Source organism: Pelodiscus sinensis, chromosome 3 (genome assembly GCF_049634645.1).
Source record: "Pelodiscus sinensis isolate JC-2024 chromosome 3, ASM4963464v1, whole genome shotgun sequence".
NCBI lineage: Eukaryota > Metazoa > Chordata > Testudines > Trionychidae > Pelodiscus > Pelodiscus sinensis.
Window position 1 is genome coordinate 183790196 of NC_134713.1, and position 24234 is coordinate 183814429.

The 24234-nt window shown below is 45.5% G+C and overlaps 1 protein-coding gene across 1 annotated transcript in view; it reads left to right on the top strand.

Annotated features, from left to right (window-relative positions):
• Positions 1-19341, top strand: part of SPRED2 (sprouty related EVH1 domain containing 2) — a 94434-nt gene extending 75093 nt beyond the window's left edge. The window contains exons 5-6 of the mRNA XM_075925572.1: positions 14894-15043; positions 15700-19341. Of these exons, the coding sequence (XP_075781687.1) occupies positions 14894-15043; positions 15700-16353 (804 nt within the window). The 3' untranslated portion in view covers positions 16354-19341. The remainder of the gene's footprint in view (positions 1-14893; positions 15044-15699) is intronic.
• The last annotated feature ends 4893 nt before the right edge of the window (positions 19342-24234 follow it).

A 24234-nucleotide genomic window follows, 5' to 3' on the forward strand; every position in this document is an offset into this window, starting at 1 on the left:
TTTTTTTAAATTGAATTCTAGTGTGCGAATTTTGGGGTGTTTTTTTTTTTTTTAAATGCTGAACATCTGTCCAGCCCCATGAGCCCAACCACCTCAGGTTAACTGGTTATGGCACCACTATTTAATATGCTGGTTGTTTTGGTTTTGTGTATTGCATTTAATTGCTTTATTATATATCATTAGAATTGGAAGCATTCGGGTGTTCTTCAGAATACCAAGAACCAACATATGCTAATGCTTCTATATCTGATAAAATTTAACAAAAGAAAAATACATTTTCCTTCAGATCAGAAAGCATATAATTTGGCCTGTGCTTGAATGCTGTCCAGGTTTCAAAATGAATTAAACAGTCACCATTTTCAAAGTTGTAGTCTCTTGAATGAATATGTTGTGTTCTTGAATGAATGTGTTGTAGCAGAGTCACATTTTCATATATCACTTGAAAGTGTCTTGGTTTCTCTATTTTGGAAAAATAATTTGTATGTGCAAATGTCCGTATTGCAATAATCCTACTTAAATCTGAGATCTAAACACTTTGGTGTTAGTTTTAACACTTCTCTCTGTGCAAACAAGGCAGTGGGAAAGGGTATTTCGAGCTTGCTTTGGTTTTGTTTTTCTTTTGCCACAGTTGTGGTTTTTTTTAACACCCTTGCACTGAACCACTGACAATTGAAAAGGGCATGCACTCTCACAGGTTAGCTTCACACTTTATTTATCACAAGGTGATCCTGAATGATGCACATTGAAAGTGGGACTTTAGTGGTTGAAAACTGCAGTAGCTAAAACTTTATGGAGATGTACAAACTCTCACACCTGAAGACTCCTTTACACTGACAGACAAATTCTGAGCTGGGTGGAAACATAGTTGGAGAAAGGAGCAACTTAGCTGAACCAGCCATTTTCAGTTCATGTTGTGCTGCATTAGCACTGAAATAAACTTAGCCAACTGGAGAACCTGACCTTGTACTTCTGTCTAATCCGTCTGTTATTTAAAATTACCCAAGGGGCCTTTGCGCTATATAAACTGAAAAAGTATAATTGAGGATAACAGTGTCCAAATCTCTTTGCCCTTGCTGGGTTTTTTAAATAATTGCAGGTTTGAGTTTAGGCATGGGGTTTTTGAAGTGGGGAAGAAGTGGTTGTGTGGAAGCTTTCTCTTTTTGAAATAGGCGTATGAGAGTGAAACGGACATCCTATATCTGCTTGGAGGCTTACAGCATGTCTAATACCACGCGAAGTTTGTTTAAAAGTAGCCTTCCGGTTTGTCAGACTCTAAAGTAAGTTTTTTTTTTTTTAAAGGCGTATTTTTAAAAGGTGTTAGCTAATGCATTTTAACGCCATTGTCAGCAGGGCAAGTTTTGTTTTTAGGATGTGCTAGTTCATCAAGGTGAACACTAGGCGCCATTTGGGGTTCACGTCAACCAACTGTGGAGTGCAGTGGTGCCCAAACTTTTCCTGTCACACCTCCTTACCAGTCGTGGAATCTATCCCCACACTCCTCCGTTTTCTGCATAGTTGGCTCAGCAGACGACCTTGGATAGAAGGCAGAGCTGAGGGCATTCCTGGAAATAGGGAAGGAGCTCGATTGGGAATGGAGAGGGAATGAAGGCAGAGCTGGTCTGGAGACAAAGCAGTATGTGGGGTGGAACTGAGCTGGTTTGAGGGATAGAATACAGTAGGACTGGGTGGAACTTCCTCTCTGCCCCGTGTGGGGGAAGGCTGGCTGGCCTGGGCTCCACTCTGGGGGTCCCAAAACATCCCCCTCTGGTCTTGTGAGAACAACTGGTCTGATGCATTAAAACATGCAGGCCAACACACTTCTAAAATACACCTTTTATCCTATTTTTGACAAGCGTGTCATTGCAAAAATATATGTGGGCCATAGCTGGTTAAAGCAGTAATCCTGTTGCTGTGTTTTGGTGGGGGGCATGGAAAGGATGTGAGGGAGGAGAGAACTTTATTTGCATGATAATTTGTATATAGTTAAATCACCGGAATACATTACCTTGGCAGGTTGTGGAAACTTCCTCACTGGAGGTTTTTAAGAACAAGTTAGACCTGGGGCTGGCAACCTTTTCAAACCAAAGAGCCAAACTACATCTAAATTCAGAACAAGTGGTCAACAAAGAGACGTATAAGAATGCCCATTTGCATGGCTGAAAATGTACAACTTAATATTATTGATAATTGACATAATGATTAATAATAGCATAAATGAAACATTGTACTAGTGTTAATGGGACTTCTGCTGCTACATCTTTTGGCAAATTTCTTTGAAGTTTACATCGTAACTGGTCAAATCCAGCTTCATGCTCTCATTCAAGTGGTCTTCTGTCAATCCTATGGCAGGGGGCTGGGGATGTGGAGGTGCAGAGTCTGGATTGGGGTGGATATGGGGCTCAAGGCAGGGGGGTTGGGTGTATGATGGACTTGGGTTCGGGGGGGAGGGGGTTGCAGGAGTGTTACGATACTGCAACCAGATGGAGGCTGGGCCTCAATTTTGGACTTGTTGGCCAGGCTTCATTTTTAAATAAAGTAAAATATTCTGTCCAACACAAAAGGTTTCGACGTTGTCTTTATTTATGGCAGCAGTGAGGAACCTTTTTTGGATCAGGGCCTACTGTCCCACAGAAAAATTAGTCAGGGACCCCACAAGTGAGAAGCCAAAAAAAAAAAAACCTCCAAAGCCCCCCAATCCTTACTGACGTGGCCCCCAACTGAGACACCTCACTCCCCCGGTGCTCCAGCCCCATGGGAGGCGGAAGGGCAGGGAGAACTGAGGTTCAAAGCCTCAGGCCAGAGTTAGTGGATTATGTGGGCTCACCTAGGCTCTGGGGTAGAGCCAAAAATGAGGGGTCCAATCTGCAGGACAGAGCTGCCAGTGAGTGGGATAGGTATGGGGGTACAGAATCCAAGTGGGAAGGGGGGTATACAAGCGGGTTTGGGGGAGGGAGTCTGGCCAGGAGGGAGGGTGCAGGAGCAGGGTGGGGTGCTGGGTCTCGGAGAGGTGGGGCGAAAGGTGCAGGGTCTGGGCAATACTTACTTTTTTTCCCCAGTGTCTGTAATAGGGTTTATTCATTGTAACAGATGCAAATCGCTCCACATAGGTCATGGAGTAAGTTAGCAGTCCAAGCACCAAGTGTGGAATGGAGGCCGCGCCTTGCCAGGGAACCGGTCTACTCAGTTGCACTTCTTGTACCTCTCCAGGCTGGCCAGGAACCAGCTCGCTAGCACCAGGAAAAAAGTGCTTAGGCACAGGCCTGGCCAAAGAGTGTGTGCAGGGCCCAAGGCAGCATGCTGAGCCATGCAGCTCCTGGCCAGCTGGGCAGCACTGGACCCTGAATGTGTGGGGCCCAAGACATCCGCCTCGCTCGCCTTGCCCAAAGGCCGGGCCTGCTTAGGCCAATGACAGGCTCCAGCAGCCTCACAGGGCTCTCCGGCGGATGCAGGTGTGCGGCAGTGTGCAGAGCAGCGGAGACGTGGCCATGGTAGCAGCGGGTCCTTCACGGGCAAGATGGCGGCTGGGTCTGGTTTCTGCGCCCCGCACTGTTCTACGGCTACCTGTCCCAGGCATGGCTTCCCACTGCTCCATTGGCCAGATTCTGTGGGGGAAAAGCCTCCAGGCAGCACTTCTGTTCCTCCAGCTGGGGGAGGGGGAGCGCGCTTGCAGGCAGAGCCATTTGTGGCTTTCTCCACCCCTTCCCCACAGGAAGCTGGCTGTGGCTCCAATCTTGCAGGGGGAGCGAGGCTGGATCGAGGGAGTGAAGGGGGCTGAGCTCGAGCTGTCAGACATATTTGGCTCCTGAGTGAACCATATGTGGCTTGTGAGCCATAGGTTGCCGACCCCTGAGTTAGACCAACATCGATCAGGAATGGTCTTAGGTCAGGGTTACGCAACATGTGACATGCAGCCTGTTTGTTTGCGGCCCGCGGTGCGGTTTGAGTTTACTCGGGGCTCAACACGTGGCCTGCGGGTGGGAGCCAAACCAAAAAGGTAGTCAATATAATGGTCTTCTGTTGATATGTGTGTTAGTAGTTAAATTCCTGGACTGTCATTGCTCATTAAAAGTGCTGTCATATGGGTGGAAATCGGGTAAATATTGCATTTTATTGATATCAGCAGAACTGACTTAAATGGGGCCTGCATGTTGTGTAGTCTTGCCTTAATCATTGTATTCATGCCCATCAGTGTGAAAGAAGCTATTTGCATATATTTGCAAGTATATGCAACCACACTTATGTGCTGTGAGTATCATTGTAGCCCCTGAGGCTTCCAAAGTTGAGTAGCCCTGACTTAGGTGCTTAATCCTGCCTCAGCAGAAGGAGTGGACTAGAAGTCTTCTAGATGTCCCATTAAGAAATTCTGCATACTTGTATAGGCTGTGGCTCAGTAATTGGTCAGCAATTAAAGCCTTTTGCCCCACCTTACATCCTGCTGAATTTGCACAGAAGAGTATATGTTATCAATATGCATCCTGAAATAAATATATTAAATGAGAGTAAATAGTAAAATAGCCAAACTGCTGGCAGCAACAGGAATGATAATAGTGCTACATGTAAAATAAGGTTTGCTTCTGCCCTCAAGTCAGATGCAGCTCTTTAAACTAGTGTCTGAATTGTAAAATATGTACCACTTTTTTGTTTTGTTTTCCCTTTTAGCTCTTGAGATTCTTGAAAATTTCATTAAGTAGTAAAGGCTGAAAACTTCTGTTACATACTATGTCTAACTAAGGAAGTTGTTCTTACTAAGAAGATAAGTTTGTTAATGCTGATCCATTATGCGAGTACCGTATTTTCCGGCGTATAGGGCGACTGGGCGTATAAGACGACCCCCTATCTTTTTAATTAAAAGATAGGGTTTCATCTTATACCCCAGCGCCCCTCCGCCTCCTTTGCTCCCGGTGTCCCTGGTCTGCTGGAGATGGTCCCCAGCAGACCAGAGGCACCGGGAGCAAAGCCGCCAGGAGCGCCTGGGCTGCCCCCCTCCCCGCCGGAGCCCCTCCGCGGCTTTGAAAGCCTCGGGGGAAGCCGGCGGGGGGGCATCCCAGGCGCGCATGGGCTGCCGCCCCGCCGGAGCCCCTCCGCGGCTTTGAAAGCCTCGGGGGAAGCCGGCGGCGGGGCATCCCAGGCGCGCATGGGCTGCCCCCCCGCCGGAGCCCCTCCGCGCCGTCGCGGAGGGGCTCCGGAGGGGGGGCAGCCCATGCGCGCCTGGGATGCCCCGCCGCCGGCTTCCCCCGAGGCTTTCAAAGCCCCGGAGGGGCTCCGGCGGCGGGGCATCCGGCGTACAAGACGACCCCCGATTTTTGGGGGATGTTTTTTAACTTCAGAGGTCGTCTTGTACGCCGGAATATATGGTATGTTAAAACAGGCTTCATTCGTTTCCTTGGCTGTGGCGCACCTATTTTAGAATGAAACGAGCTAGCAGTCGGCACTGAGGAGCAGTCAGAAATGTCTGCTGCTTGCTCTTCATTCAGTGCTGCCTTCTGCTCTGGAAGGTGACACACTGAGCAGGCCACGCTTAGCATGTAAACATGGTTTGAAAGAGAGGCAGTCTTGGCAGCCTGACAAGGAGATGATTGACAACTTCCTGTTACCACAGTAAAAAGGATTAGGGAATTGCCTTTCAGTGTATAACACAACAATGTTAGTGAAGCCTGAGGGGAATGCTGGAGGGAAGCAAAATCTGGAATTGGTGGATGACGCTGGGTCTGGCCGTGGCATCCTGGCCCCTAGTGGGGGAAAGGGGAATTTGCCTCTTGGGGCTAGCTTGGACCATCTGTCTTAGTGATGACAGGAAGAGGGTTGATTCAGAGCCACAGGGCAAATGACTATCTAACCACCGCTCTTCAGGAGAGAGATTATAATTTCCACATGCTATTTAAACATAGAGAAATCCTGGTTTAAACATAGACAATCCATTGTTCCTTGTAACTTAAAGAAAACCTGCAGAGAGTTTAGTCTGCTTGGAAATGTACACGTGAACGTTGTTAAACCAACTATAATTTGGTTTTATTCTCTTAAATGTTGCAGAAAGTTATTAAAAGGGTACAAATTGTCTGCAACATTTAATAAAACTAAACAATTAAAGTGTCTTGATGAGTCAGCAGCCAAACAATTTTTTTTTAACCTAGAGCCATTTCTTTTAGTGGCAAGCACTGCCATTCGACTACCTGCTTCTTTTCATGTGGTTCACTAAGGATATGGAAGAGGATTACTTGTAATATTGCATGGTAATCAATTTTTTCCATGGACACGTTGCTAAAAGAGGGAGAGGAAGAATACATGTCATCAGATATTTGAGAATGGAGGATTGAAAATTTAGCTCTGTATAGAGTAGAAATCTATTGTAAATGACTTCATCTAATAATCCTCCTCCCTCATGTACCTGCTTCATGAGGTTTGTTAAGGGTCTGATTTCCCTGCATCTTGTAAATGTTTTATGAAAACCAAATCAGAAGTTGTCATAAGTAGGCAGTTACATCCTCCTCCTCTGCTTATTTCTGAAAAAAAAAGCTAGTAATAATAAATACTACTGCCTTTTTAAACAAAGCTTGGCATATTTGCAAGATTTGCAGTGAGAGTATTTTAAAAGTTTGCATCAGCTGTTGAGTTCTATTTTGGTGATGGATTCCAGCTAAAATAATGTGGATCATTATAATTAAATAAATGACCCTCTTATTGATTTAAAGTATCACTTCAGCTGGCTGAACTGTGCATAGCTGAATGCATGGGTTTTTTAAGCTATAAAGAGCAAAGGCTTTAATGTTGGGGTGGATGCACAGTTTTTGTAGCTCAGCTAACTTAGTTTTGTTGAGCTTTTTTAGTTTTTCCAGTTTTTCTTAGAATGACGGTTCCCACCAAATACTGTAGCCAGTTTTGTACCATTATCTCTTTTGTTAACTGCTCCTACCAGTAAATGGACACACAACTTGTGTGTGTGTGCGCGTGTGCATGCAGTAGATGGACACAAAACAACGTGTGTGTGTGTGTGCGCACGCGTGCGCGCACGCATGCGCACTAGTTCTCTGTTCCCAATTAGTTCCTCTTGCTTTAGTAGTGTTTATACAGATTTCTGAAAGAAAAGCCCGTAAGTAACATTGGGTACTTAATCACCTGAAGAGGCCTGGAGGCTGTCTATGCTAATCCTAAAGCTGATCTCAGTAAATGAGAATCTGCAGACTCTGCACTTGATCTACAGACTGTCATAAGCTGTCACTGGAATGCTCTTCCACTGCCTAAAAAAATTCAATACTGAAAGTACTTGCTTGTGCGCTTACTCATATACTAATCATGCAGTAAATACAGGTCAAACCTCTGTAGTCTGGCACCCTCGGGACCTGACTGATGCTGAACCAGAGAATTTGCTGAGCCACAGGAGGTCAATATGTAGCAAGCGAGTCTTTTTTTAATTTTTATTTCACTGTGGCAAATAAACAGAACAATACTCGCAGTGCTATTTAATCATCATATATGACTCTACCAATACACTCTGCATAAGCCTACTGATTAATCACCTGCTGTTGCTCCTGTTTGGGAATGAAGCAGGCCTCAAACTTACGGTGTCCCTCTAGAGCAGTGATGTCCAACCAGTTCTGAAGTGGTAGCCACTGTAGTGGCTACTGCTGTAGTGAACTAGCCACACTCAACCGGCCAGATAGCCACATGTTGTTAGTGGCTAGCATGTTGGACACCACGGCTCTAGAGGATGTTAGTCACGCAGTCTTCCTTATCCACCCTGCTGAGTACCCATCTTTTTGTATGTTATCCTGCAGTGATCGTGTTTTCTGACATTTGAAGGCACCTACATCAATACAAGTTCGAACACATGCGATAGTATAGCTTCCTTGACCACAGTGGGGGAGGGGAAGGCAGAGAAGACTCACTTTCTTTAGCCCTTTCTTTGGGTGTGTCTAGACTACATGCCTCCTTCGACGGAGGCATGTAGATTAGCCAGATCGGAAGAGGGAAATGAAGCCGCGATTAAAATAATCGCGGCTTCATTTAAATTTAAATGGCTGCCCCGATCTGCCGATCAGCTGTTTGTCGGCAGATCGGGGCAGTCTGGACGCGACGCGCCGACAAAGAAGCCTTTCTTCATCGGCACAGGTAAGCCTGGTTTCACGAGGCTTACCTGTGCCGATGAAGAAAGGCTTCTTTGTCGGCGCGTCGCGTCCAGACTGCCCCGATCTGCCGACAAACAGCTGATCGGCAGATCGGGGCAGCCATTTAAATTTAAATGAAGCCGCGATTATTTTAATCGCGGCTTCATTTCCCTCTTCCGATCTGGCTAATCTACATGCCTCCGTCGAAGGAGGCATGTAGTCTAGACACACCCTTTGTCTCTCTTGGCAGAGGGACACACAAGCACACAAAATGGAACCTCAGAGTGTGCCCTCCCATCCCTGTAGCTACTTTGGAGGCTGGTGGAAAGAGGAATAACTTGTTTATGAAAAGGACTGATTCATTTGGCTCATCCTTCCCAACATGAAAATTGGGACTGGGGGACAAACACGGAAGTGTCTCAATGCATCTTCCTCCTGTCTTGAGAATGGTGGTGGCTGGTGGAGTTCTGGGATGCCTCAGCGATAAGACCGAGACGGGCAGAGAGAAGGGGATGTGAGAGTGTGGTTCTCTTACTGGATTCTAATGCCTGTAAATTTGAAAGTATTGTGCTCTTCAAGGTCTGACGTGGTCTGGGTCTTGGGCACAAGGATGTGTACCAGTAAGTTGGCTCTCCTCTAGCATGCCCACTTTTCAGAAGTTAAAAAAGGGGGCAGGTGAATGGTAGCTGGAAGGAATTTCTTCCTGAGGAAAGAAGAGAAATTCCATCATCTAAAGCAGGGGTGGGGAACCTTTTTTGGGTCGGGGGCTGCTGACCCATAGAAAAATCAGTCGGGGGCTGCACAGTAGTGAGAAACTCCTGACTGAGAAGGAGAAAGACACACCTCACATTCCCCTTGCACTCCAAAGCCATGGGGGGCCCAGTCTAGTTGGTTTTGTGTGCTCCAGCCCTGCGGGTAGGTGGCAGGGGGCTGGAGTGCCAGCACAGGCTCCCCAATGCTGTGAGGGATCCAGGCAAGCCAGGGGCCATATCCCGCCCCCAGGCATGAGGTTCTCCACCCCTGATATAAAGCATTCTGTCTCTGCCCACATTCCGAACCAGACATGGGTGGTTCAGCATGGTGTTGTATAGCATAGGGAAGTGAGCAAAGCAGGGTGAAGCAACACAGAGAACTGGTCAGACAGTAATGTTTTATACTTAAAAAGAATTAGGCAGCTGTGCTCCCTGCTTGCTGTGCTTGCCAGCCCACCTATCTCTGGGAGTAGGCAGGCATGGCTCTCCCCCTGGCCATCAGAGAGGGCCAGGTTTGTGCCAGCCCCGCCTGGCCTCTGGGAAAGGGGAGGGGAAGAGCTAGGCCAGCCCCAGCCTCTCACCCTCCCACCCATGGACTGCCGGGAGAGAAGTGAGGGAATACCAGGGCCACACCAGCCCTGATCTCTCTTCCTCCTCCCCTTCCCGGGGCCATGCCAAACCTGCCTCTCTACCGCAGCCCTGGTCTCTTGGCCACTGGAAGAGGGCCGGATCTGAGCCAGGGGACAGTGGCCTCTCACTGTACTCCGGGACCCAGCGGGGAAGCAACGCCTTCGCCTTCCTTGGGCCAGGCGCTTGGGCCACTCACTGCCTGGTGCTCTACCATCTTTCTCCCCGCCCACCTCCCCAAGATTAGAGCGCCAGCTTCCTGACGGGGGAAGAATCCCCGAGGATCTGCACCAGATTTGGCTTGCAGGGAAGCGTGCACAGGAAGCTGGCACTCTAATCTTGCAGGGAAGGGGAAACGAGGCTGGAGCGCCAGGCAGGTGGCAGCCCAAGTGCCTGGCCCAAGGCAGGTGAAGGTGCTGGTTCCTTGCTGGGTCCTGGACCACCAGAGCCCTGGAGCACAGCAAGAAGCCTCTGCCAACACCCCCGGCCCTTCTGCAGGAAAGCTGGGGGCCAGCGGGGAACTGAGGGCGCTCCCCGAGGAGGGGCTGGGAGGAAACCCCGAGCCATGGCTGCAGCTTCCCCTTCTGGGGAGTCTGCTCAGGCTGGGGGGCGGGGTGACGCAAAGTGATGTGATGATGTCACTCGATCGCCCCGCAGGAAAGGGGTTTGGGTTGGGGGGGGGGGTTGGTTGTTTGTTTTTTTAGAGACAGAAGAAAAAAAAGACCAAGCTAATGTAATTATATTCAGAAGTTTAGGCTCTTATTCTTGTATCTCCTGGCTAACTTTTAAAGCATGGTTACTTTCTTTGTGGAATCATAAAATCTAGAAAACCTTATTGCAACATTCAGGAATCATTTTTGATAATATGACTCTTTTTTTTGCCTTATTCCATCTGCTTTTATAAATCCCAAGTGATAAGGCTTTTCATTATTTCACTTGAGCAACTGACTCCTGTCACTGCCTCATATTGCATTGCTTCATATTTTCAGCATGAATCTTTGAAGTTTCTATATACGTTCATCCTGTATATTGCATAACAAATGGCAGAACTATTCTGAAAAAACAGCAGAGGCAAGGTAACCAGCCCAATTTTGTTGCTGTGGGGGAGTAGTCTTTTCACATCTTATGGGCACTTATCTCAGGATATTACTCAGACACCTGATTAGCCATTCTTGAGCAACAAACACATTTAGTGGAAATGGCCTGTAGTAAATGATTAACACACTACTCTTCACTAATGACATATATTGACGAGGCTTTTAAATTTTAAATGACTGAGTCATTTTAAAAAGGAACGTCTCAAATTCCGAGAAGGAAACATAAGTTAAGCATTTAAAAAAAAAAAAAAAAAAAAAAAAAGTAAAGCTACTGCAGTGTTACTAGAGACAGCTTTTCACACAGACGCTGGATAATTTGTATTTTGTTCCCCAGTAACCGTATCTGACATATGCACACTTATTTTATAAAGGTGTCCTAGGGGGGTACGCCCCCTGCTCGCTACGCTTGCCAAACTCCACTCCCCACCCTACCTCCATCTGCCGCAGCCAGATCGTGGCCCATCCACCGATCCGTGCCATATCAGGAGGGGGCCACCACCAGCCCTTTCTGTGGCCAGATGGGGACTGGACTTGGGTCCTGCCCCAGGATCGGGGCCCAGGACAGGACACTGCAGATGTGGGTTAGGCTCCAATTGGGGTCTTGTTGGCCAGGCTTCATTTTAAAATAAAGTATAATATTATGTCCAACACAAAAAGGTGTCAACATTGTGTTTGTTAATGGCAGGGGCGGGGAACCATTTTGGGGTTGGGGCCCACTGACTCACAGAAAAATCAGTTAGGGACCACACAAGTGAGAGAGAAAAAAAGCCCCCCCAAAAACCCCACCAGCCTTCAGTGATGTGGCCCCCAACTGAAACACCTCACTTCCTCCCTGGTGCTCCAGCCCGGGTGGGGTGGGGAGGACTGAGGTTTCAAGGCCTCAGGCCAGATGAACTCTTCTGGGGTCCCAGGGTGAGTGGATTTTGTGGGCCCCCTCAGTACTGGGGTGGTGCCAAAAAGGAGGGGTTCGGTGTGTGGGACAGAGCTGCTAGTGAGTGGGATACGGGTACAGGATCTGGGCAGGAGGTAGGGGGCAGGAGGGGCTGAGGGCACAAGGTCTGGGTGGGAGGTAGGGGGCAGGATGTCCAGCTGGGGGTGGGAGGCAGCTGAGGCGGCAGAGTCTTGGCTAGGGTTATCAGGTAGACACCCAAAAAAACTGGACACACTTGATTGTGGATGGGGGGCAGGGCTGGCCGGGAGGAAGGGGGGTTGGGAAGCAGAGCTGGGCGGGGTTGGGGGCCGCAAGTTTGGCTGAGAGGAAGGGGGGCCGAGAGGAAGGAGGGTGGGAAGCACAGCTGGGGGGGGGTCAGTGGATGCAGGGCTGGGCGGGAAGCAGAGCTGGCGGTGGGGGGTGCAGCAGTGCTGGGGTCAGGAAGAGGAACGGGCTGGTGGGAAGCAGAACTGGGGGAGGGGTCGGGGGCTGCGAGGCTGGCCGGGGGGAAGGGAGGGGCCAGGAGGAAGGGGGTGTGGGAAGCAGAGCTGGTGGGGCGGGGGGGTGCAGCGGTGCTGGCCAGGGGAGATCAGGAAGAGGAACAGGCTGGTGGAAAGCAGAGCTGGGGGGCGGTGCAGGGGGCCTGGCCGGGGAAGATCAGGAGGGGAAGTGGGGAGCATGGTCTGGACTTGAGAAAGTGTGGGGTACTTACTTGTCTTTGGGCCCTGCACTGGTCCCATGCTCAGCCTTCCGCTGCTCCCATTAGACAGAATCTGGCCAGTAGGAGCTCGGGGAAAGGCTCCGGAGAGCATACTCGCACGCGGCTGTTCCCCCAGCTCGGGGGCGGTGGGGGGGTGCTTCTTCCCCTCACAGTGAGGCTCGGGGCTTTCTCTCCCTTCCCTGCCCTTCCCCCTGCAACAGAAGCCAGAACTAGTGCTCCGACTGTGCGGGGCAGGAAGGAAGGCGAGGCTGCAGCGCCAGGCAAATGGGGCCCAGGCTGCTCAGGTCAGTGATGCCGGGCACCTCCTCGCCTGCCTTCCAGATGTACCGCTCGCTGCTGCAGCCCCATTCTTGGCTGGCTGGGCGGGAGGGAGGGAGGCAAGCAGTCTGGGGGCTGGGCTTAGGTCTCAGTGGAGCGGCTCAGTGCAGGGCCCTGGGGGCGGCTAGGGACTCGGGGTGCCTCTCCCCGCACCTGGCGCTTCTCCTGAGCCTGCTGGCCAAGCGGCCCTGGAGCAAATTGTGCCATCCCTGAACAATGTCCAGGACAGGGAGCCCGTGGGAGGGCGGAACCCATGGGGACGCCATAGTGACATGATGACGTCACTCTGTCCCATAGTAATAGGTTTTTTTATAGCGAGCGAGAGAGAGAACTCGCATGTGCATTTACCCTAGTATTTAATAAGAGTTCTTGGTGACTTCAGTGTCCATGTGGACAACAAGCCTGGGATTTCTTGGTCACCAATGAGTGTCATGGGACTTGTGCCATGCAATTCAACTTCTTCAGCAGTCCTAGAGTTTGAGATGAGTAGAGGTGGGAGAATACTGAAACTAACACTTACGCTGTGTAGACAGAGGGTTGCCTCCTTTAGTTGCAGGTTTGAAAATCTACCTGTATAAGCTAATGGAACTGGGCTAGTTCTAGAGGATTCTGAGCAAAAATATTTTTCCTCCCTCAGACCATTCTGGTAATGGTTTGGAATGATGTGGCACGCTTTTCCTCCACCTTCAATGACACGGCCCCAGAACCACACATATCTCTGAATTAATCCCCTTGAAGCGTACGGATGACCTGCAGTGACTGATGGGAGAAGGAAGACTTCTAGTGCATAGACAGCAGTAATTCCAGCTCATACATCAGTTGCAGCATGAAGGGCTTTTTAAAATGATATGCCGGGGCATCGTGAGACAAAAAAAAAAAATGGTGTTAGGCTGCATACTAATTGACAACTCCATACTCTGTGGATTGGCTGTGGGTTGTTGTTATCCTACAGGAATTTTTCTCTGATACTTGAAGACAACTCCAGACTCATGCAACAGTGCAGTGTTTCTCATTGGTATCTAGCCATTGTTTCTGACTTCTTTCCTTCCACTTTTCCAGTGTTTCTTGCCAGGTGTGCCAAGATGTGCAATGAGGTATACTGGCACAGTTTCAGTGTGGATGCAATGAAGGATTTCATGCAAGTGGGAGAGAACTTTTAGACCTTGTTAAATAAATCACTCTGGATTATATGTAATAAAGGTGAAAAATTGAACCAGTTTCTGTAAAAGGTTCAGGGGATCCTTGTCTGAATCAAGATACCAGGCATATTGTTTGCATATCAGAGTCAGTATTCTGCCCGTAAAGTATTTGTTATATCCTCAGATCTATGATCAAATAGAGAAGCTGAGACCCCCTTGGAATTTCTTCCTCAAGAGAAATATTCTTAACCTGAAGCTGCAGGTGTTGTTATAGAACCTGGTGGAGGTGGTAGCATATGATGTATCACGCATTTGTTGTGATGTGATACTGCATATACTGATGCAGTAATGTCAAACCCAGTAAAGCTCAAGACTCTAGGCAAGATCTAGGCTGGGAGGACACTGGCCATATCTTTTGAAAAGTGGAGAATATCCATTGAATTTTAAGATTGTTAACAACCAGTGTTCCTTTTTAAGCTGTGCGCTTGTGTGGCCACTCAAGAGAGATGCCTCCCAGCTGATCAGCAGAGCACCCACAACTAGCTTTTATTTCTGCTGATTGTACACATTCACATATGCCTTGGTGCATATAGTAATTTATTCTACACATGGATGGAACATTGGTGACAACTTTTTAAAAAAAGCTTTTAAAAAGAAAAGTTGATTGTTTTACCTAAGTAGTTTGTGATCCATAAGAATTAGGCAAGTGCTTGGAAAACTGGAAAGAAGGTTTCACTTGATTTTTTTTTTTAAACTTGCAAGAGAGCATTACTAAATCTTCTGCAGCCTGACTCTCTACTCTTCGTGCATAAATCAGTTAGTCGTGTCTAACATTGTCTGAATCATCCTCTTTAAATTCCTTTCAATGATGCAGTTAATTTTTCCATCCAAAAGGAGTTATAGCGTGAACATTCTGCTTTCTAATGTGCATTACAGCAAATGACATGCTAGGCAAATAGAAATTGTGTTCTCTCACCAAGCACTTATAGCCTATGGCATATTGTATGGTCTGTCAGTGGTAGCAACTTCTGTGGCCTACATACAAATCTATCTGCTTTTTTCTAGCATTTAGGGGAAGTTTACATCTGCTGTTGTGTGTTGTCAGTATTGCAGGTGTGTGAGTGGCTGCATGCATCTTAATGCTATATGCAGTAATAAATTGATTTATGAATTGATTCATTGTCTTTTCCTTCTCTTTGATGATAGAATGCTACAGACAGCTCTTCTAATTCTTCTCAAAAAAGGGAACAGCCTCTGCGGACACTAGCCTCTCCCACATCCTGCGAACATCGCAGAATTTGCACTCATGGGCACCTTCATGACCAGTATAGCTCCGACCACTACCAACTAGAACAAGTGAGATGCTTATTAATTGCACTTACCTAAAGGAAAGTTCTTACTGAGAAAGTTCAAGCATCAAGTTCGTATAAAGTCTAATATTAAGAGACTTAAGAATTTTGTTTTCAAAAGTTGTCATTGAAAAGAAGGTGCTGGATTTCTTTTAATTCAAATATAAATATTCATCTGTGCTATCTGCAAAAGACAGCTGCAGCACTGAGCTGGCATATGGATTTTTCACCTTGACCTAGACCGCTGTGGCAGTTACAAACATGTCCAGCCAGTTGGGGGTGCATAGTGAACAACATGCCTTTCCTTGTGTCTAAGTGGGATATAGGTTCTGAAGCTATTTTCTGTTGCAACAATAGGGTAACAGCATGTGAAAGGTTGTTCCCACTATGCTAGTGTAGAAAGTGAGGCGCACTATAAAGTGAAAGTGGTTTGTCTGCTTTGTTAATCAAAAATCAGTAGCATACAAAAACAAAAAGAAAATTAAGTTAATTTTAGCATTTTAATAATGTGTATGATCAAGAAACATTTTTAAAAACCACTAAGATGACAACGATTTAAAATTATTTCCCAAATGCACTGCTGATGCTTAGTAATGTGATCAAAAATATTGAACACCTCTGCCAGTCATTGATAGAAAAATAAACTGTTTGCCTTTTCTCCAGCATTCAATGCCAAGGCCCTATCGACACGTCAGCTTTCCAGATGATGATGAGGAGATAGTGCGCATTAACCCTCGGGAAAAGATTTGGATGACTGGTTATGAGGACTACCGCCATGCCCCGTCGCGGGGGAAGTACATCGATGCTGATGACATGGACTCGTATGTACGTTTTGCCAAAAGTGATGCCTCAAAACACGATTACAATTATCCTTACGTAGACAGCTCAGACTTTGACCCGGGTGAAAATATAAAGGGTGCTGTGATAAAGACTCAGCCTGTCAAGTTCAAACCACGACGGAAGGAAGATGGAGAGAGATCGCGGTGTGTATATTGCAGGGACATATTCAATCATGAGGAAAACAGGCGGGGTCAGTGTCAGGACGCACCAGACCGCGTCAGAAGCTGCATCCGTCGTGTCAGCTGTATGTGGTGTGCGGACAGTATGCTCTATCACTGTATGTCTGATCCAGAAGGAGACTATACAGACCCTTGTTCCTGTGACACCAGTGATGAAAAGTTTTGCCTCCGGTGGATGGCCCTTATCGCCTTGTCCTTCTTTGCCCCATGTATGTGCTGTTACTTGCCCCTTCGGGCTTGTTACCACTGCGGGGTTATGTGCAGGTGCTGTGGTGGGAAACACAAAGCAGCTGGATGACTACACACAAGTTTAAATTGTGTGATGCTTTCCCGGTAGTTAAGGAGCACGTTGGTGTAGAGCATTTAAATCCTTTATATTTTGATGCAGCCAGTGTGCCCAACAGAGTCCAGAAACCAGCTGGATCATTTGTTTGGTTTTTCAGCGGCCACTCTGCATTGATTTGCTCTTCAAGTGTTCTAACAAACTAACCTACAGTGTAGACTTTTGTATTATTAATCAGTAATTAGACAGAATGTCGTGTACATGTTTATATTTTTTTCAGTTAAAAAAGGACTCGGATTTGAACTGTGGATGGTGGTGGATTTTAGAACATCTCTAATGTGGACGTGTCTTGCCATAGCTTGCCTTGAGCAATGCCATCTATACCTAGCAAGTATTGGCACTTTGAGAAATGTGGTGTAATGGAATGAAATCCCACCCAAGAAAGTATTTTAACCTGCGATCTGTTATTATATGTATAGAAGGTGTTCTAGTAACAAACTTGTACCACAACACAATACTGCTGTCACTGTCCGTTTTTTTAAAGCCAAAATATTCATGTAAGCTGCAGTTTCTCTTTAAAGTCCCTAATCATTTCTTTTGGCAAACATCTTAAATTATTTCTCTGATGTTAAAGTTCAAATAATAAGTTAATATGGGGAATGAGCCTTATTTTCAGTTAACTTTTGAGACTCTGATAGTTGTCCAAGCTACATTTATTTCAGACCAATACTTGAAAGGAAAATTTAAATGTAGGGTTTTTTTTCTTAAATAATTTTGCAAATAAAACTTCAGTTTTGGAATTCTACATAACAGAAAGGAACTTTTCATTACCCTGCTATGTGTTTATTTGAGAATAAAACACTAATATTTCAGTTGAATAAAATTTTTTCGTATTATGCAAAAAATCAACGTGATACCTAGCGCATCCACAATAGTAGTACTATAATCCATTGTGATTTTGAGAAACCTTGGGCAAATGGTGGATTTAAAATATTTTTCAATTGAATTTTGTTCTATAAAATAAATACACGTGCATGAGAATTTTACATTCACACTGAAATCCACATATTAGAGTAACTCTAAATAGGTATTTAAAATAAAAGTCTAAATTTAACTGCCACTCCCATTTCCTGATTTAGGGCTTGTTTACACTAGATGGAGGACCGATCCTGCGGGCATCAATCCACCAGCAGTCGATATATTGTGTCTACTTAGATGCGATAAATCGACCTCCAAGCGCTCTCCCATTGACTTCCATACTCCACCAGGATGAGAAGAATAGCCGGAGTCAATGAGAAAGGAAGCAGGCCCTGCTGAGTTTACTGTGTAGAAGACACCATAAGTGTGTCAACTTCAACTACACTATTTGTGTAGCTGAAGTTGCAACGGTTGGATTGACTGAGAGTAGGGGGAGTTAGTGTAGACGAGTCCTAAGGACCTGACCCTGCAGATGCTTATGCATGTGCAATTTTTATACACGTGAGTAGTTCAATTGATTTCAGAAGCACTTACTCACATAGGCAACGTTAATCATATGATTAAGTGTTTGCATGATCAGGGCCCAATTGTCTCCTGCACCCACCTCCTCTTAGTTCACACCCAGATCTAGCAAGTGGATCCAGAGGGTTGTGTTATGCATACATTATGACGAGAATACAAAACAATTAATGTCATGTCTTGTGTACAAGGCTTGTAATTAGCTGGGAAAAGAATATTTTTCTAATATATTACAAGGAATAGCCAAATAATTTTTATTAAAGAAAGATTTAGAGCAGTTAGCTATAACTAGCATAGTACAATCTGAATATTTTGAGGCAGCTAGGGATTGGCTTGTCAAAGCTGGCACTGCTGTTCCTGCCATAATTTTTTTTCTGCAGTAAATTGCCAGTGGGTGCATGCCCCTTCCCTCCCTCTTATTGCACATTGACATCAGTCTTAAAGGAAAGGAACTTTTTATTTTTGCCAAGTAGATTTAAGAAATGCTTGCCATTCTTTCGAGTAGGAATGTTCCAGCAGTTCCTCTGAGAGCTAATCACAGCTTTTTTGTAAACCATCCGTAATTATGCAACGTGCTTGTAGACTCTAGAGTTTGGTAAACTGATTTTGCAGCAGTTGCTGGGTCTAGGTTTAAAAAATCGAATTGTAATAGAAAGGGATGGCTTTTGCTCTTGGTGTAACATGACTGGGTTCACTAAATGAAATATTAATATTTTGTGCCTGATCGCAAATGACAAATCTCTCAATGGTGTCTAGTAAACATCAAGCCAGCCTCAAAAAGATGTGATAGAACAATCTTCTTTTTTTTTTTTTTCAAAAGTTGTTTCATATAAACGAACATCTGTAAGGTCTTGCCTCTTACAAAGCACAACACTACGAAGAGATCTTACAGTTTTTCTTGCGTCTCTACTAAGTGCCCCCTATTTATTTAACTAAATCAGACATACTCCCAGCCTTTATGTATGTCCTCTTTTTTAAAATCCCTCTTCCTTAACCCTTTTGGATTCTGTAATACTTGCAGATTTTGTTACGCCTTTCCCTTTGCTTTGTGAAGGCAGGTGTAAGGGCACAATGGTAGAAAATGGAGGGATTCTTTGTAAATATTTCTCAATGATCTCCACACTGCTGCTGAACAGTGTGTAGTGTTTTCCCAGTCAGCTTTGCAATACTGACATCAATCATTTGAGAGAGATTCTCCAGATTTTATTTTTGTATCTGTGGTAACAACACATTAACCAAAACTTTTTTTTTCAGTTGTGAAAAGGTTTTTTTCAAGCTATTGCTCTCACATTAACAAATTAAAGTGCCTCAAGCCTACATCCATAATGTACCTGTATACTAAAAGTTAAAACCCTGTTGTATTGATTTTTATAAGCCTTTATACCTCTGTGTAAAAAATATATATACAAGTGTATGATGTACATTTTAGTTAACTTCTTTTTTTATTGTTTCTAATATGTATGATCAGCGTAGCCCATGTAAATATAAATACATCGTATGAAAATGCTGCTGCTTACATTATTTGCAAATCTGGAAATGAGAATGGGGACAACTTTGCTCCAAATACAGGTAACACAAAAGAGAAACCTGACCAAGGGTTTACTTGGTGGAGTGGATTACGGTGAACACATGCTGTCAGTTCTTCCAGTTAGCGTGGGATTTTTGATAGCATTCAGCATTGGCCCAAATCTGTACCCAGTGAAGTCCAAAAGGATTTTTTTCCTCTCCTGGGCACCCAGTGCTTTATCATAACTGAATTTTCCAGACATGGTGTTTCCAAACATAACTCATTTTCCGAGCATGGAATTTACTCTCTCTGGTCTAGAGTGACAATATACTGCTAGGGGGTGGAGCTGTTCAAAGACTTGGATGTCTCACAGTGTCTCATCTCCACTCAAAGAAGCAGGAGGTTCCCCTAGGACTCTCGTCTTTGTGTTTCCAGGCTTCCCATTGTGTTTGATTTTGATTTTTCCGTAGCAGGACCAATTACAATCAAAAAAGCTCTGGATCTCTACCACTGTAGAGCAAGGTAATTCTGTTGCAGCTTCAGTGTTGGCAGGCAAGCTTTCAACTGTGTGGGGTGGAAATGCAGCAGCAGGGCCTGGCGTTCTGGAAGCAACGAACTAGAGGTCCTAGGCTGAGTTTTGGGCTATTTCCTGTTCTGACCGAGGTGAAATAGTGTATCCAAGAGCCATCGCTCAGAAGTTGGTAAAGTTAGAAGGTCAGCACATGAACCTCTTTGCCACCCTTTCCACACTGCCTCAGGAGCCAGATTTTTATCCCAGTAATTCTAGAAAGCGGGGTTAGCTAGTTCTAGCTGGTCTCTTGAAACCCCAGCCCCTCACTGATTCTGTTGCCCCATCCCTCTCAGGACACCTGACTCTTATGGGTTCTGAAACCAAAACCAGAATTCAAACAAAAAAAAAACCCCAAAACACACATGCGGCCTCATCCAGTCTTCTGGATTTGTTTTCCTTTATGATGTAGCCCATACTGCTAGCCTATTAGTGCCAACAGACTTTGTTTGGCCTCCCTGTGGCACCTGATTGCTTTGTCCTATCAATGTAGCACAGCAACCCAGCCCAGACTGGTTACCACCAAAGTAGCTTGCCTGTCTCTCCAACAGAAATTGGTCCAATAAAAAAATATTGCCTCACCCACCTTGTCTCTCTCAAATCCTAGGACTGACAACATCACGGCATGTACCAAGATAGCTAGAATCTGCAGGTAGAAGATTTTCTCTTGCCGGTTTCCCATTGTGTGTTCCAGTTTGGCCTAGCTAGCCATCTGCTTGAGTCTGTCTGCTTTCATCCAGCTGCTACGACCATCAGCCTGCCAGTTCCAATGGACAATCAGAAAGGCTGTGATCCAATTCTAAAATCACATCACGGAGAGTGCACCATTTTGTTGTGCAGGTGGTTTTTAAACCATTTCGGCAAAGCTTTAAAGTTCCTAGCGCTGGGCTACTCAACTTTGGAACCCTGGGGGCCACAATGATACAGGACACGATGGCCACAACGTAAGTGTGGTTGTATATACATGCAAATCTATGCAAATAGATTCTATCACACTGACGGGCACAAATACAACGCACTTCGCACAAAGTCCCAGCACTCCTCCCTGGGGGCTAGAAACACCGACACCCTGTATCTGTCTGTTTCTGCCAGCCTGTCCGTGTGCGTCTTTCAGTGCTCACCCCTGCCTGGGAGATGCTCACCATTGTGGAGCTTGTTCCCAGTGGAGGCCATGTTCAAAAGATCCCACCCATGGGCCACGTGTTGAGCCCCAAACCGCCCCACTGCGTGTTGAGTAGCCCTGTCCTAGAGCACGACGGCACAAGCAAGGGACTTCTGAACTGGTGTCACATGCATATGTCCCCTCCCTCAATTCATCCCTTATATCTGCAAATGATTAATTTAAAAAAAAATAAAATGGCTTCTCTTGACTCTCCAAAGGGCAGGCCTCAGACTAGGGCAGCAGCAAAAACTGTGGCTGTGGAGACAATTTAACAGCAGGGGTGCCAACTAGACTGGGGATTCTCATTTCTGAGGCAGTCAGTTGAAGCCTTCTGTAAACTGTGTTAGGTACTATAAACAAAACAAAAGCACCCCAAAAGAATATGGGATCAAAAAAGAGTAGAAAGGGAGGGAAAAAACATAGATTTCCACTGTTTTTTTCCCTTGGAATAAAGCTTTCTTCCATAGCTCTCAAGCCTTGCAAATTGAATTTAAAAATTAGTATTGGACAGATGGGCTCAAAATGACCTGAGAGAATCCCTCCATAGAAGTTCCTCTCTTTCTTTGGGAAAAGGAAACATGCAATTGCAGATTTTATTTCACCAGAAACAAATATTCCTTTTTCTGAGGACTATTTGAGTATGAGTGTGCAGGGAGAGGGGATTCATTCAAAATCCTTGCTAGCTAGAGAGAACAGACAAGTTCTGCCAAATACTGGTTCTTTCCAGGCAGAATAATAATGTACAAGGCTCATTCCTGTATGAAATTCAGACCATTCTGATAAGATTTGCTTGAGGATTGGAGCCTGTCCTCATGGGCCAATTTGCTAGTGGTATCAATGCTACCTGCATTTTGCCTTAGGCATCTCTCCATCCTTTGCTTACCAGTCTATTAATATATCCAATGGCCAAACTGTGACAGAAAGCTCATAAAGGACTTGATGACCAACCAATACAAAATATTGTCTCTACATACACAGTCAGAAGGCTCAGTCAGTAAGTCTCTTGCGTTCATCTACCCTCTTCAATCAGGATCTGACCTGCCTCTGGGCATTCTATCAGACATTCCTGGTTCTAGTACAAGTTGCCCAAAGAAATAGTTCTTAATTAGTATTTCTTCTGGGAACTCACCAAGTATTCCCCTTGCTTTTGTGAGAAAGTGATTAAATCTATTCTGTGTTGGTGACGTACTGCTGAATGTTACACATGTTCCTGATTTATCCATGGAATTTTCAGAAACACAAGATTCTCTTCTGCATCACTGAGGAAGCTTTGAATGGGCCCAATTCAATTCAAGGTAAATGTTTGTCCCAAGAAAGTCATCAGAACAACTTCCTACAGTAGCAAACAGTTGGGAAGGTGCTTTTACCTCTCAAGATTTCCTCTGGATTTGGTTGCCACACATGTGAGAAGCAACAGTAGTGCCTTCTCAGGGTCAAATTAAAAAGTGAGGGAAAATGTTTTGCTCCTGGAACTGGAAGCTTTGTTAATTTACTTCTTATTTTTTGTATACAGTAGTGCTCACTGTATGCTGGGTGTTTTCCAGCCCTCAGTAAGGACAGTAAGAGCAGCCTGGTTGTTACCAGACTAAGTAGCTGCCAGTTGGCTATATGAGAATAAAACTAATTATTCTATAGTGCTTTTCCTTCATAGATCTCAAAGTGCTCTACAGAAAGTTCAGTGTTCATCGTTGTTTTACCAATGGAAAAACTGAAGGACAGGGAGGGAAGTGACTTACCTAAGGTCACCCAGCAAAGCAGCAGCAGAACTGTGAACTGACCCTGGCCCTCCTAAATCCTAGTCCAGGGCCTTGCCCACTAAGCCACACTGCCTAAGTCTGTTGACTCCTAAATGGATCCACTAAGCATCCTTGAAGCTCTTAGTCTGTGAGTAATGTATGTTCCAGGATTCTCTCCCTACAGACCTACAGCTCTCGAGTTTTTTATCAAAACCTCTCAGGTTCCAGGTCTTCTAGAGCAGTGTTTCCCAAATTTATTTGGCCACAGAACCCTTTTCAGCTTAAAAGAATTTCAAGGAACCCCTAGGGTTTCCAGGATAAAATTTGTCAAGCAAAAAAAAGAGTTACCAGAATTGGTTGAGGGGAAAAAAAACTACTATTCTTCCTCTTTCCTTTGCATTGGAGTGAGTCAGCTTTGTGCTTTTTAATATGGTCTCTGAGAAACTTCCAGCTCTCCTTTTTCCCTGAGATTTTCTTCTTATTGGCCTTACCTACCAGTTCTGATTTTGTAAATGGTCATTGTCTTTATTTTTTCCATCATCCTTCTTCAGCTTCTCTCGCTTCCTCCTTTTCTTAGAATAATAAAATCTATCATTTCATGATGGTCCCTTTCATGATAAATGCTTTCAGTCTTTTAGGTTCATATCCAAATCCTTCAGGACCAGACTTCAGAGAGGGACTGCTGAGCTACAGTTCATCTTCGGGTTTGACACAATCAACTCAGGATTAAACAAAGACTGTGAATGGCTAGCTAACTACAGAAGCAGCTTCTCCTCTCTTGGGATTCGCACCTCCAGGTCGGCTGCTGGTGGGCCTCGTCCTCCCTGATTGGATCCACCTCGTCATCTCCAGCCTGATTCTGGCCTGCATATTTATACCTGCCTCTGGACATTTCCACTACATACAAGTGGGTCTTTGCCCACGAAAGCTTATGCTCCAACACTTCGGTTAGTCTATAAGGTGCCACAGGACTCCTCGCCGCTTTTGCAAATCCTTCTGGTTAGTCAGAATCCAGTCTAGAATGTTTGTTCTCCTAGTTATACCCACTACCTTCTAAGAACTTACAGGATACATTGGTTCTGCTGTATTACTTTTCCATTGGATGTCTTCTTAGTTAAAGACCCCATTAACACCAGGTTTTGTCTTTTGTTTTTTCTAGAAATGCCTCATCCACAATCTTCTCTTCCTGATGTGATGGTCGATAGTAGACCTCTCTTCCCCGCCCCACGATTTTTTCCTTTTGCCCTTTTATCCCTACCCAGATACTTTCAACTCGTCTGCTTCACTCCTCCTTCTGGACCTCAGAACAAGTTTGTGTTTGTAGTTGATGTCTACTCCCTTTTTTCTCCTCCCTGAACAAGGATACTAATATTCCAGTCATGAGATTTTTCCTACTGATTTCAATGATGCCAGTTAAGTCATAATT